The sequence below is a fragment of the Pseudoliparis swirei genome, chromosome 23 (assembly GCF_029220125.1).
Source record: "Pseudoliparis swirei isolate HS2019 ecotype Mariana Trench chromosome 23, NWPU_hadal_v1, whole genome shotgun sequence".
Classification (NCBI taxonomy): domain Eukaryota; kingdom Metazoa; phylum Chordata; class Actinopteri; order Perciformes; family Liparidae; genus Pseudoliparis; species Pseudoliparis swirei.
This window is the reverse complement of record NC_079410.1, coordinates 12,435,336-12,451,066: the sequence shown is the minus strand read 5'-3', so window position 1 is coordinate 12,451,066 and position 15,731 is coordinate 12,435,336. Positions and strand designations below refer to the sequence as shown.

Here is a 15,731-nt window from a genome sequence, read left to right as displayed (position 1 = left end):
TCCACAACCATCCGAGTTACAGGGAACCTTGGGACGTCTGTACTGTCCATTGTTGTGTCTGCCTACCCATAACATGACCATTCACTTCTGGACAATACAGTCCATTAACCATTATATGAGTTGCTGTAGTTTTTTGGTTGTTGATGTGAACAGAAGTCCCACTGTGTTCCACGAGTGACATAATCAATCTCAATTGCCACAACCATCGGTTACAACGTACGCGCTGAGGCTTCTGTCCCTATAGAGCTCCTCACGAGGCCTCACGACTGAGATATTCATCTTAAACTTTGGTCAGAGATGATTATTACCTTCATAGAGTGTGGTCATTTTATCTGCATATGCCGTATAATTGTACGGCTACAGGGTGTGTCAGGATGTGCGTTCAGGCTTTAGCCGCATGTTTTCGAATAGAGCCGGCACCAAAAGTCCTTCTATAGTCATCGCTTGCATTTTGCCTTCATGAACTCTAGCTTCCAATATGAGACCAAAGAAACACTCCCTTGTTTCAATGTTCCTTCAGGGCAAAGTGCCACTGGTAGATATTTAAGGGATTCAAGCCTCCTTTGTTTCGGGGACTGACGCCACTTCTTCCCTATAGCCCTCTGAAGCATAGCAGCAAAATCATTGAGCGGCAATATTAACATCTTCATCGTCTTTATAGATGATTTAAGACAGGGAAAGAGTTTTGTTTCCATCAAAGAAATGATGAATAACATATCCACTGAAGTTAAATAAAAAATGTTTGAGAACATTTGTTTTTTGGAGCCTTTCAAAAATAATTCTCCATGGAGTTGAGCAATTTGTCTGACATCAATTATTTCAAATAAGATAAACTGCTCTTGTTAAACTCTCCACACACAGCAGGACAGATGTGAATATTCAATTAAAAAAACCTAAAACTACAGTTATCTTTAAGAGAATAGAAACATATTCCACCGCATTCAAAGATTCTCTTTCATGTCATTTGATTAGTGGACCAGGATTACAGCCACCCCTCCCTCATTTACTATTACTGAGAGGAAGAACAATTAAGATATACATGTGAGCTATCAAGGAGACAAGGCTTCCATGCACAGGCACACCAATGGATAAAACACACACACACACACAGGTCTCATTTAATCCTTTATGATGCGCCTGGAATTTGTAATGATTTTAATTAGGAAAGGTGCAATAGGAGTCTACTCCGTGGCAATGCTGACACTCCAGGGTGCCCGGAGCCAATTAAAAATATGTGCTGATCAAACAGCCTGCCCTCGCCATGCACGACAATCCCCGGAGCCTCCGCTTGCTGCAGAGGGACGGCCAAGCTCAGGGCCTCCTGCTCCCACCGAACAGGCTCCACTCGACACTCTCCTCCCTGAGATGTGGTTCAAGGCTCAGCTTCTCCCATGAGCTGCATGCTACGGTGGGCAACCAGCGGCCAAGCAGCCCCACAAGAGGAATCCATCAGCTCGAAAATCAAACGTCTGTAAGAAAATGTCACACGCCCATTTGATACCCACAGAGATTTGTTTTCTTCTTTTTTTTGCACAAGGGAACTGGCTCAGCCCAATTTTTCCACACACATAGAAGTGAGGACACCACAATAAATTAGTTATATGACAATTTAGAGCGACAATTAAGCCTCGTATTAATTACACTAGTCCTTTTGTTTCAAGCAATCCCCGCGATGTTGCCAGACCCAGGGGTTCCCAAAATAGATACATTTAAATGAATCAGAGAGCGACTTTTATTTTCTAAATGTTAATATTCTTGAGGAATCCTTCATCTCTGTCATATCCTTTCCCCTCCTCCCTCTGTGAAGTCCCTCCTCTCTCTATCATTAGGCATCTCTGTCCCTGGTGATTAATGATACTAATGAACATGTGCAGCCATTGACTGCCACACGTTATTCTGTCCTCTGGCCCAGGCCATGTGCCGTGTCCTCCTGAGGACAGAAGAACACGGTTCCCTGGTCATATTCAGCCAAACAATGATATTAACTTATATCTTTTGCAATATCTGAGTCAGAGGAGCAAGGGGCGTGCTGGCACAATGCATGTGTACCCTCATTTTGAAACAACAACAAAGATATCACATTTCTGGGGAAAAAATCATACAATGAAAAAATAATACAGAAAAAAAATGTTTACATGGCACAGATTAACACGTTATCATTTTTAGACTACACTGCCAAATAATTCTCAATACCTAGTGCTTTAATCAAATGCGACAACCACAGTTATGACTGACCTGCAGGGAGACATAGATCTTTTTTGAGGCGTCTATAGTGACATTGTGTATCTCTCTTAATTATTTGTGTCTCTTGCTTTGTTCGGCTCTGTCTGTTTGGCAAATGATTTGAAAAAGTCCTGTTTGTTAAAAGCTGGAACAATAAGAGCAAAGTGCCAATTGTTCAACCTCAGGGGTTACATTGAGGGTTTCTACAGAGCACATGTTGCCCATTGAAGCGTCTGTGTCCGCTCTGCTGCATCTCTTCTCTGCTTCAGCCTTGTTGCAATTATCTGGAATTGTTAAACTTTTATCTTTGGCACCTGTTGAAGGTTTTTGTCAGGTGGGCAGCCAGAGCGATAACTGCATATTTAAAGGTCCATAAAAAGGCCCTCATATCTTTGGGAGTCGTATCAGCCGGCACACGGAAATACAGCGCATCACTTTTATGTCGAGACCACAATTGGGATGTGAAATTAATATGACAGAGAGGCCATCTGCTATAGGGGGGCACAACGACAAGCAGCAAAACTAGTTTAGGCCTCGCAGAGGACATTTTTAATTGAGCCTTTTATATAAAAAGCATATACTTGTCATATAACCGGATTTGTTTGTATGATGGCTGAGCCGGATTTATGACAGCAAGCCAAGAGAGAGGGAGAAAGAGAGAGGGAAATGCTTCGAAGACGAAAGCGGTGCACGGCACACAGCTGTGCGCTGTCGTTGTTACTTTACAATCGATGCACGACATCACAGAACGTTGAAGCAATGCTCAGTTTTACTCTGATTGTTTCAAAGTTGCTGGTTGTCAGAAGCCATTTTAACACGCTGGCTTCCTGCTTGTTATTGTTGTTGTTGTTGTTACTGTATATAAGCATCAACAAAGGCTTTTAACCAAGCCACACATTGTTGGGGCCATAGCCTGCTGTGCTGCAAGGCCGGAATCAGTGGATCCTATTGATCATTCATCAGTGACTGGGGGCCTGCTCTCAGCACCTTCTTGACTCAGTTTACAGAGAGATGGATGATTAGAGGATGCTGCCATGGTTATACTCTGGCCTCAATCGTGCGCCTGTCCACTTCTTCTACTCTAAAGGTGTACACTAGTGATTTCTCTGCTTGGTCGCAGAAAGGTTTGGTGGCAAAGTTTTAACATTGTTTGTTGAAGTGAAGGCCTATAATCATGCTATAATGTAGACATGGATTATTCTTTGCAATAACCATCCAGTGTGATTATCTCCATATCAAATAATATGACTCCGTAGCTGTAATTCACAGTTCAGGGAATGTAAACTGTGATTCACACACATTTTAGTCCCCGTACTTCCTGGTCGTCTGGTTTCCAACGTCGATCTGCTTGCAGAGGATTCTAGCAGTCTGTTAACAGTCAACTTGAAGCAGGCTCTGCTGCAGTACACAATCTCTCTCATGTCACTGTCTAAGCAGGACAAATACATAGCCTTACCCCTGCCAACAGAATTCCTGTGGTGTTATTTATCCATTAAACTGGCAAGATAAATCTGAATATCTTAATTAATCAGCGCTAACACGCATTTAGAGGGATGTGAGTTGCGTGAAAGGAATGCAAAGGTATCTGTTGATGAATGGAGGAAGAAGACCCGGGTCTTGGAAATACCAGACTTGTGTGTGGGACCCTGAACTGATCTACATGATCGCTGCCCAGTTCAGTCATGTGATGCTTATGCAACGTTCCACCAACCTGCAGCTGGGGGAGAAATCAAACCCACCACAAACCCTCTTTTATTCTCTCAAACAAGAGCTTTTTAGTTACAACAACCATCACATGACCATGGGAGCATCATGCAAACCCCCCCACCAATGTCGCCCAGCACCCTCTGCAGATGTGGGATAACAACATGGCTGATGAATGTAATAATGGAGGCGCAATTTTGCTCTTGTGTTAAATAAGCCTTCGACAGCTGGGTTAGACATTCACAACACTTGGTCCAGGAACATAATAACTTTATGTATGAGGCAATGATCAATAGGGGTATTTGACTGACCATGGCTATTAGTTCATCTCATATGTCTATAATAACATCAGTGCCTTGGTTTTTTAAAGCAACATCACAATAAATGTTGATTTACACATCGATATATATATATATATATATATATAAAAGACAAAAAGGTATGTACGAATGGGTTGGATTGGCATATATTCAGGTCTGTGACAGCTGGTGAATCAGTAGATTGTTTGTATTTGCCTAGAATACCATAAGCAGTCTCCATCTGGTGATGAACTTTAGAGATGTTGTCACTTCCATTGTGGGCCTGTGGGACTGCAGGAGGAAACATTCCTGGACTCCTGAGGTAATGAGGGGTTAAAATAGGATGTTAGGTTGCCTGGCTGAACTGGTGAACCTAAAGGTAAAGCAGTGCAGAGCTGCCAGAGGAAGTCAGGTTGCAGGTTATTGCACATGATTAGATCTTGCATATTAAGACCAACACAATGCACGCTTTGGTACTGCAGCATCATCACTGCAGCATAGGGTCTAATTCCATTTTATCGATTTATTATTTTGTCATGAGCATGAAATATACTCTTTTACCCTCATAAAATAATACTTTATATACACATTTCTTTAAAAAAAATTCTGCTGCTCCATTGGAGCTCCATTGTCCAGCGTCTTCTGTCGGCACTATTGTTTGCAATGGTGTCAGTGATGTCAGTCAGAGAAAGACTTTCTTTGGCCTATTGCAAAAAAGTCAACGACTTTGAGCTGCCACCTTTAGCACGGGTTACACCTCGACGAGAATGATCTCAAATATAAATACAAATACTTTTGTGGTGCTGTGTCGCACTGCACTGTGTGGTGAAGGAAGATCGGAGTGAATAGAGGTCCATATTGCAGCGCCAGCCTGCAGTCGCCTTCTGGTTATGCCATATGCCACGACAATTCAAGCAGTCCTGACATCGCCACACCGCACACACACAGGCGTCCATCTCCACCTCGATTATGCCAAATGTTGCAAAATGTTAAATTATGGATAAAAATAAACCATATTCCATATGTTATTAATTTCAGCATTATTTATATAGCGAGTGCTAGCCAATCAGATCATGAGTGCACGCATGACTGCTCTCTCTCTCTCACACACACACACACACACACACACACACACACACACACACACTCACACACATCAATGATTATCTGCTGTTGACCCACTCCAAATTATTTCGGTTTCATGACTTAACCAAACTGAACGTATAAAATCCAGTCTTGCGTTCACTCATTTTATATGATTTAATACAATTTAAATAGCAATATATTTTTTAAACATGTATGCAGCTAAATAATGATAAAATCTACTTAACAATTAAGATGCCCCTAATATTGAGATATTGGGTTTGTGGTCATTTTGATATTTTCAGGGAATGATCATGGGTGATCCTCAATGCGTATAGAGTATTGTATATGTGGAATAAAGCATATACAATCTGTTCCTAATGTCCTAGGGCCATTTCTCCGGCTGTAGACGTGGGTGGGAGGCACACACTGTCAATCATCAACGCTTCATTGATCAAGGACAATCCTTGTCGTAAAATTTGTGTTTTTCTCAAGAAATCACTCACTCTGTATTAATTATCACCCCTCCTGTGTGTATGTGTGTGTGTGTGTGTGTGTGTGCGTGCGTGCGTGTGTGTGTGAGAGAGAGATACTGCAACCTATCACCAGAGTCAGGTACCATGCTTGCTCGTGCGCGTGCAGCTAACCTTTGACGAGTTCACATTGCATGCACTCACTCGAGAGGAGCCCACGATGAGATGAAATTCCAACACCTTTTGCTCGAATACAAGCGTGTGTTCGTGTAAAGCCGGCGACCCTTTGTGCAATCTCACAAAGCAGGGCAGTGCAAAGTGAGACAATTGTCAGCTATGGCAAATGGCATTATGGTCACAGCGAGTGGACGCAAAGAAATCCAGCCAATTCAGCTCTACGTTAGTGTGTGCAGGTAGATAATTCCACTAATATTTCCTATTTATATTTATTGATTGGGGACTTAGGTAAACATTATTATTCAGAACATGGAGGCAGTTTCATGGGTTTCATCTGCCCAAAGACACATAAAGAAAATTATAAAAATACTGAATACATTGTATTTATGTCAGGCCATCTGATGGGTTTAAAAATAAAATCTACAAAAAATCTACTAAATCTTACGTAGATCAGGGGTCACTAACACACACACACACACACACCTACACGCACACACACACACACACACGTGTTAATAAGTTAACATTCATATTTGTTTTGTGGTCGTGAGTATTAATAGCCTCGTTGTATATATTATTTCCCTGTGATCTGACAGTTAAATAAAACATTTGCCCTATATTGTTTTTTTGCAGAGTAAACGACGAGACGAAATGTGTTAGTTTAAATGCAGTTGAAAAATCTGAATGTGAAAAAAACAAGATGAAAAGTAAATGAGGACAATTATCTCCTTTATTATTCTTACAAAGCAAACATTACATTTTAGGCTATTGTAGCCTTGAGCGATCAGGCAGAGGCAGCTAGTTAATCACCTGAAAAAAACCAGGGAGCCCCCCCCCCAGAAGTAGCCTATTTCCAGAAGAAAAACAACGTGATATAATCAAATGAAGTTAAATGGCTACCTTGTAGGCTACTAACAGTGTAAACATATGTTGGTTGCAACACATTTATGGTAATCTGAATTTACCGACTAGCAGACCACAACTATTGCAAACAGCATGCGATGTGTCCACCCGATTAACTCAAAGTCCAATTTGATTTCAAACAAATTACTTTTTATAACCGCACTAACCCCACGACGACAAACCTCATGCAGCCACACTTTAAAATGGTGAGAGGCTCCATGCCGATGTGCTCCATTAAAGCGGACTTCAGCAGTGCGATCCACAAGCACGCTCTTTTTCTCTCGCTCCTCTCGCCCTCACTTGCTGCCTTTCACCTGCATTGTTTCGAGGCTCGTTTCACTTGTGTTCATAACTTTTCATAATGATTAGGCATCGCCGGTCCACATTTATCCGAAAAATAACCTCGATTATTCTAAATATCCAACATATCATTTCCCCTCTCTCTGCCTTAGCTTATTCCCTTTGATTCACGCTTGACTCATATGGCTCCAGGGCCAATGGGGGTCCGCCTCTGGGGCGCCTTGAAACCGCCTCTTTTTATCCCCTTTCATCATCTAACACGGGACGCCTTGAAACCGCAGGGCCAGTTATTGCCTTTTTTTCAGACAGCCCAATGCGGACTGGCCAACAGCCAATCAGAGTCTTGTTTACACTCTGTGACTGACAATGCTCTGGCGCCGCGCCAGCCAATCAGATACTTGCATACAAGGAGGGATTTATTTGTACACATTTAGGATAATGTAATAAGCGAAGTCCATAGTAATAACATGAAATATATATTGTAATTACTGTCTTGTCTGCATGATTAGATGTAGAGTTTGGCTTTCAAACTTAGCAAAAAGCCTAAAAGTGGCTCTAAAAGAAAGAAACTCATAGACGGTCAATGTTTGATGTTCCGAAATGCCCTGAATTGAAAGCAACATGCATGTTCTTTTTTTAAATATATTCATAATTATCTAACATTATTTTCGGTGACAAACACAAAGCTACTTTAATTGATCGAATGTTGAAAAATATAACTTATTCAGCTTTGTACATTTTTAGACTGTCTTTTCTTTTTTTAAATATCACTATATATCACAAAGTAATTGTATAGTATCATTTTCTTCTCAATTCTTTTTCTATTTGGGGCCTATTTATGATGTGTTTAAATCTCAAAGGCATATGTAAGGGATGTAAACATATTTGAGTTAAATTGGGATCTTCTAGAAAACACATACATGAAACTGCGCCTCTAAAGAGCAGGCCTATTTGGTTTTACATTTATTACATTATTATGACCATTTATATTTGTATATAGCTCTTTGTATGTCATATAGGCAGGTTAATGTACATATGTTGGATTCAAATAGATTTTGAACATTATCCAAGTGAATTGAAATTTGGCATTTTCATATTTATGTGTATATATATATTTTATATTATAAGTAGCTGTATACCATTTATTACACTATCTGCTTGAGCCCTTTTTATTTTAAACTGCGCTCATGCTGCACTGAGCTCTTTTGTACGTGATTTGAACCATCCCGTGCTTTAAATCTGGCGCTTCTCTCTCTGTTTAGCATTGCCAGTCACCACACCATTGGCCTTCGCTGCCGACCAATCAGAACCGTCCGTATCTCCGGGCGGGCGGCACGAGCTAATTAACATGCAGGTATCCGACCAATGGGAGGCGTGTTTACCCTGCCCGAGACGCGAGGTACGCAGTTGCACCAGGAGAGAAACCGCTGCTCCGAGATCCGAGCCACGATCCAGCCAGGCCGGAAGCCCGAGTCCCACTGCTTCCATAGACTGAACCAGCAGGCTACTGCACAGCCTCAGATGGAGGAGATATTGTAGGGTTTCACTGTAGCCACATGCTTCATTTCAGATTTTGATTTTAAATGGGCGTCGCACTTGCCCTTGCTCCTTGCCACCTTGTGTTTTGTGATCATATAATTTATTGTTATGCAAGGATTTAACATACCAGTAAGTAGTCATTTTATATTTTTTAATTGAATAAAAATATTTTAAGGTCTGTGTCTTCGTTGTGAGATGGCAGAGGCTGTATTCTGGTCCAAAAGGCTCTATGTGACATGGTGCTCGTTATTCACAGTGCAGTGCTATAATGTACAAAATAACATAACAGGATGTGTGAGGTGTATCCTACGTGGAATTAATCGATGATTTAATGCATTGGGCTGACAACACAAATATTATTTCTTTAATATTATTGCTACTGTTGCGGTTTCTAAAATATTTATTATTATTACTGTTAATAATGTAATTATATTTGGGAGCTGGGCGAATTTTTGTAATTAGATGAACTATTTAATTATTGATCGACGACTTATTTGTATGCGGTTTTGTTTTTTAATTAACCTAGAACCGTAAAGAGTATTTCAGCAATTGGCCAATATTGAAAAGCATTAAATATAGTGTTTTAATTTATTGTTTATTTTTACTATAGCCCTTTTTATTAACCTGTCGGTGGGGCTCCGGTTGTGATTGTGTCCGGTCGCAGTCAGCTCTAAACGGATATTTCGCGTTGAGAGAACCGGAGACGTGTTTCCACCCGGCCGACTGACGAGCACCCCATGCCCGCTGCTCTGCCGCGGTCTGCCGCCTGCCTCTCAGAGCCACCCGACCTACACAGCGTAATTTGATTTATTATCTGCGTTTCTACTTTCGATTGGATTCCGTAAATGCAATTGACAGCTGCTTAATTAATTGCATTACTGGCGTCGATCATTTAAACGGCTAAAAAAACAAACACATTTCTAGCGTGTATTGGCGAGGGGGGAATCGGCTTAACGGACGCTGGCATGAAGGAAGAAAACAATAAAACAACCGCGTGTTTACCGGGACGTGAATTCACGTGAATGTACATTTTGAACGTTTTACAAAGTAGCAACGTCTTCACGGTGTCGGTAGTGGTGACTCGTTTCCCTCCGCGGTTGTAAGTGGACGCACAGAGTGAGCTGAATGCAACAGCATGGCGAGGGGGAAGGTAATGGCTGACTGCAAAGCTCTCTCTCAGTGCGGAGACAAAGGCAGTCCTGCTGACGGGCCGCCATTCACCTTGGAGCTCCACACAGTCTTCAGACTGGAGACTCTGCTATCATGTGTGCAACAGAAAGGCGACGTACACGTCTACAAGTCAAATAACCAACATTGCATGCATTCACATTCGCACAGGAACCCTCGATGGGGGAGATTGTAGTCCCAGGGACCTTCGGATGGAAGGCTTTTATTGTTGTGGATGTGGCACTGAATATTGAGGTCTCGGCTGTAACTCGCTACATTGGGAGATAATAGTGCCGAGAGGGAAATGGAATATGTGATATACCATTCTTACACATTGTATAATTTCTATTTTTTTCTTCTTAGTTTTTTAAAATAATTTAATCTATGCTTTTATTTCGCTGGGTACTCCCTGCAACGCCCTCCAGAACTCCTTGAATGGACCCCACATTGAGATGATTGAATGTAAAACTAAACACATAGTATACTGTACTGAGAAAATACAGTCATGTAAGGTTGATTGATTGATTTATTTTCTAATTTGGACCTATAAAATTAAGCTGCCTTCTGGTTGCCTGCTTTGTTTTTAATTGCTCACAGCCATCACAGAGGCACATGAAATGAGCTCTCACGTTTTGATGATTGTTGTAAAGACAAAAACGTATCTTTTAACAGTGGGATTTAATTTTAATTGATTTGAATGTGTTTTTTCCCCTTCTGTCTCCCATTCTCGACGGCATAATGTTATTTTTGTAGTATGGCTGAGGATGTAGCTTATAATGTATTTACAACTACATTTGATTACCTGACCTGAAATAGGTCAAGGCAGATGAAGACAGTGAGAGTGCAGTTATTCACACACACACACACACACACACACACACACACACACACACACACACACACACACACACACACACACACACACACACACACACACACACACACACACACACACACACACACACACACACACACACACACACACACACAGAGAGTTCATGTCTATCAGGAACTGATGCATCTCTGTTATGGAGCGGTATTTAATTATATTCTTCTTTTATATATTGTGCCTCTTTATTTATGATTTGTTTCTAAACTGACATTGTAGGAATTCCTTCTTATGCAAATTGATCAACGCATTATGTATTTGTGTAATTTCCAGTTTCATGATAAAACTGGTTATTTTGTAGTTTGCAGATGGTGCAAAACATATTCTAATTGGTGGGTTTATGACACTTTTTTATTTTAGATCACTGTAGTGTAAAATGTGAAAATAGTGTGAGGTGTAATGAGAGCTGCAGGTTATGGAGGCAGAGCAACGCCTGTCTCATTCCGAGACAATAGGACGAGCAGAAGGCAGCCAGCGTTGTTCACCTTGAGATGAAGGCTTCCATCATGTTAACCCATACAAACAGGACAACACATTTCCTCCTCCAACATATAGCTACGACGAGTTTGTATAGTGTTGCAGCAATCACAATTTCATTAATAGATATAAATATATACATATGTGTCATGGTAATAAGCTTCCCATGGTTTTTGGGAGAGAGTGACAGCTGGCAACTGCTGACGTGGTAGTCGAATGAAATTGTTTGAATAAAATATTGTAGGATATGAGCATTGTTGAAAAGAATATATATATATATATATATATATATATATGACTATGTCAGTCTGCTATAGTTGTGCCCTTGTCTGTGGAATATGAAGTGCTCTTCTCCATATGCATATGAGGCCTATAGGCTATCCCAGCCAGGCTGATCAATACAGCTGACAGAGCCAGGCTCGGTGGGCTTTGGCTGCCTCGCTGCTCGTTTCTATCTCCGGTGGCTTCCTTTGCGCCATCAATTTGCGTTAGAAATGTGTTATTTATTTCAGCTATATATGCAAGAGAAGCCTTGATATATAAGGGTATTACAGCGAAATGCGCTGGAGCGATACTGATGATTTGTTTTCTCTATGCATTTTTTTTTTACTGCACTGTCAGTCTTTTTGCATCGTGTCATTCTTTAGCGAGCTTCCCGTTTTTCTAGATAATGACAATTGCTGTGGATTTCTCCTTTGACAGAAAAGATGATCGGGGGCTACGTTTTTGGCTGGGGACGCCTGCGATCGACTGAATGCAACACATAGATCTGAAGGAAAGGATTATTATATGGGTTGCATTTGATTTCCCTGACCTGCCCTATCCGGATTTCGGATTACTTAACATTCTTCGGAATGGAAGGACGGGATTTCGCTGCTCCGGCGCACCTCCTCTCAGAGCGGGGCACCCTGGTGCACCGAGCCGCCTCTCGGATCGCTCCCTCGGGCCACGGCTCTGTACAGCACGGCGGTCACTTCACGCCGGGGAAATACTACCCCTCGCACATACCGATGGCTCCCCACTCAGGTCAGTCTATGCGCGGAGGGTTTTGTCTCATAGGAATGGAGCGACTCAAATATTTGTTTTCACCTATATGCATTTTACCGTAAAGCTGCAGCTGTGGTTTCCAACGCTCTCCTCATCACGCTGCGCTATAACGCATGTGCATTCATCAATGTGAGTTATAGGACGTGGCCTCTGTATGTGTGGTGTGGCAAAGCAAATTGCTTATTTGCACGAAAGAGAATAATAGATCGAGGCTTTGTGTTGAAAGTAAACGGCTGATCAGGTGTGGCTGTTGACAGAGTTTCCCTATTCAAATATCAGCTAATAAATCAGCTGGAATTTGATTAAGGCTATCAGGAATTTTCATTAAGCCGAATCAACATTTATAGCTTAAATATATCGACGGCAAGAAAGACATCTCAGTTAAACAAATAGCCATTTGATAAGTTAGGTAAATGCCACGGTATTTACAAATGGCATTTGAGATGTCGTTTAGTTTGCACGCATAGGAAGTTGGACAGAGCTCACACTGGCTCTGGTTTCCCACTGGCTCTGGGGCTGAATCTGAAATGAGATTTTGTCACTTCACGTTAAATTGATAAGTGTCACACCAGTGCAATCACTCAAACCCCCCCCCCCCCCCCCCCCAAAAGGGAAAAAAGAAAACCCAGGGCTATACCTAGAGCCCTATGGCAGATGAACGATTGCTGGCTGAACAGGTCTGCCTGGGTTTACAGTGTATGGCTGCTGGTTGTATAGGGAGAGGAGCCATAGGAGAGGAATCCTTCTTCTCTCGTGGGCTTCAACGTGTCGACGTGCAAATGTGTTCACAGTGCATCAGGTTTAACAAGTGACTCGGATGTCCAAACGTGCACCTTTACAATCATCAATAGGCCGCACACATCTGGGTCCAGATAGAACATAATTCAGCTCAAAGGCAGCTGGACAGAATAATCTATCACAGCTGATTTATATTTTTTAAAGTATGGGTGTGGACATTTGTACCCATAACACGAAACCGTGATGCTTGTAATGGTGCACTTTTGTATTTGTGATATTTTTATGTGCCAGCTCATATGGAATTGGATTTAATTTAGAAAATACATATATTTATTTCACTTCGTATAGGAATTGAACACACCATCTTGTTGCTTTTTTAAATTTTCTCCACCAAAGAATAACAAAATATATGTGAATAATTCACAACAATGAATTGTCCTGACCAACATGTGAATGTGGCTTTAAAAAGACAGGTGTATGATGCAGTGGCTGAGGCATATTGGGTTACTGGAAAGCATGAACATTTAGCCCTTTCAAGTTATTTTATGTAACGTATCAGCTAAAATGATGTGGGTACGGTGTAGGTGGTTGTTGTAGGCAGTTGAATGCAGCATCAAAGACACCACTGACATTTATTTGCTGTATTCTGCATTCCATTTTGTTTATTTGTTTTTTATTATCTTATTGAACTCTTCTATACCGCACAGAGGCAATATTGTGGGAGGCCAACCAAATAGTTTTTTTAAAAATTCCTCTTGTTTTATAAAGATTCAGAATTCAATTGCAAAATCATGCTGAACATGAGCTTTAATTAGTCATTCAGGAGAATTCATGGGCACTGTTCACCATTCATCTCTCACCATTCATGCTTGCTTTTGGCAGTGTACACACACACACACACACATACACACTCATAAAGCCCGCATCTGTATGTTTATTTTTTTCTCCCGAATGTTTTGAGAGCATGAAGAGTAATGCTGGCTACAGGCTACAGGTGCTCCCCCAACCCGATTGGGTGTTTCTGTTGTATTATTGCGCAACACGTAGACCAACCCTCCAAATGTCACCACTGTTCGATCAGCAGCAAAGGCGCTTTATTGTTCTCCCCGGCCTCATCAGTAACAGATGGGCGTGACTCGAGAGAAGTCCATCTAATATCCTTAAGATCTAAAAAATGACTTAATTCTTTATATGTCAGGTACTTTATTGAATTAACATGGAGAATCATTTTGGTTCACATTATATCTTAATTTCCTCTAGGCGCTTCTAATATTATTTTGTGATTGTGCTCCGCTGATGTACCATCGTTGATTTATTATCTTAATAATATTTTAAAATGTCAAGCATATAATAACGCAAATTGATGGATGAGGAATGAAGCATAATTCACACGTGTTCATGGCATATTCTTTTTAAAGATGGTAATTCATCAAAACAGCACACAAAGCAAATTTGACATAAGAAATGTAAAAAAATTGCAATTATTTCAATCTAGATAGTTAAATAATAATATAGTTAAAATAAAAATCGAACAAAGAATACAACAATATATATATATATTTAGCATTTAATTAATTCTCAGTTAAAGTGAATTCAATCTGTATCTTTTTTCAGTCCGTTTAGCCAAATGAACACAGGGCAGTCCCGATATGTACGGGCAGTCAAGTGCTCGTAGGTTGTCTGACCAAACTGCCCCCTGACTGTTGTTCGTCTTGACAGGGGAGGTCATTAGTGTCCCTTCAAGTGTCCCGTACGCTAGCAACATTAGCACAACTGAGCAGGTTGTTTGCTGAGTGTGTTGGATCCCTTCAGTTTTCTCTGCACTTTTCCCCCGGGGACTAACGTGCACACTGGTTCACATGAATACTTTACAAAGAGCATGAATATTTCAGGGTTGATGTGAAAATGCATTCAGAGGCAGGTTTCACATGTGTCTCCTCGAACGGCGGCTCCTCTGACTTTGGAGAGGTATTTATTGCGAGGGCTCCCTTCACCCTCGCTGCTGCTGACGAGAGTGATGGCGGTTGCAACACCGTGCCTTGGCATTGTTCCTTGCCGGGTTACAACCTTACACCCTATTTTGAGAGGAATGATCCGTTCTTTCTTCCACGCGTGGTGACTTTAGTTGCAATCAGGCAACAACAGACACACGTTCCTCCCTTCTTCCTCAAGGAAGCGTGTTCACTTGGAACCGGTAGAGATTCTGCCGCTGTGCCTCTGTCCATCTTCACCTGGTCATTTGTCATGCATGCATGGTCAATTTATAGTTTGTGCTTGCACTGGTGTCCTGGAAATGTGACGTATAGGAGCAAATTATCTCTGTGTGTGTTTGCTGATACACTGAGATAAAGACCTACACACTGATCTCATGCAGTTTAATTCAGCCAGTCCATTAACAAGGACTTTGAAATAGTCATTTGGCTCTGGCACAGGGTTGGAGTCTTCACTTGGCTGTGAGGCCTGGATTCAGATGTTGGATAATGTCAAGGCAGGAGACACAGTGGATCTTTCTTTACTGCTGGCATTTGGGCGCTCATCTTTGGGCCATATTGTTCTGATCAGTGAGCTCGGCCTGAGGTGTGGCTGTGTGAAAGCAGCGGGGGTTCAGAGGCTGTCCACGGCTGAGCTCTGCCCTAAACACCCCATGTAATCGAAGGTCATATTTGTGTCATCTCGCTGGCTCCGCCTCCCTTTCCTTTACATCTCTCCTGT

At 41.5% G+C, this 15,731-nt stretch overlaps 1 protein-coding gene across 7 annotated transcripts in view; it reads left to right on the top strand.

The window, feature by feature from the left end:
* Window positions 1–8,605: 8,605 nt before the first annotated feature.
* LOC130188186 (BAH and coiled-coil domain-containing protein 1) overlaps window positions 8,606–15,731 on the top strand; it is a 70,700-nt gene continuing 63,574 nt past the window's right edge. For all 7 annotated transcript variants that reach the window (XM_056406370.1, XM_056406374.1, XM_056406371.1 and 4 more), the window contains exons 1-2: window positions 8,606–8,830; window positions 11,937–12,260. In XM_056406370.1, coding sequence (XP_056262345.1) covers window positions 12,089–12,260 — 172 coding nt within the window. In that variant the 5' untranslated portion in view covers window positions 8,606–8,830; window positions 11,937–12,088. The remainder of the gene's footprint in view (window positions 8,831–11,936; window positions 12,261–15,731) is intronic.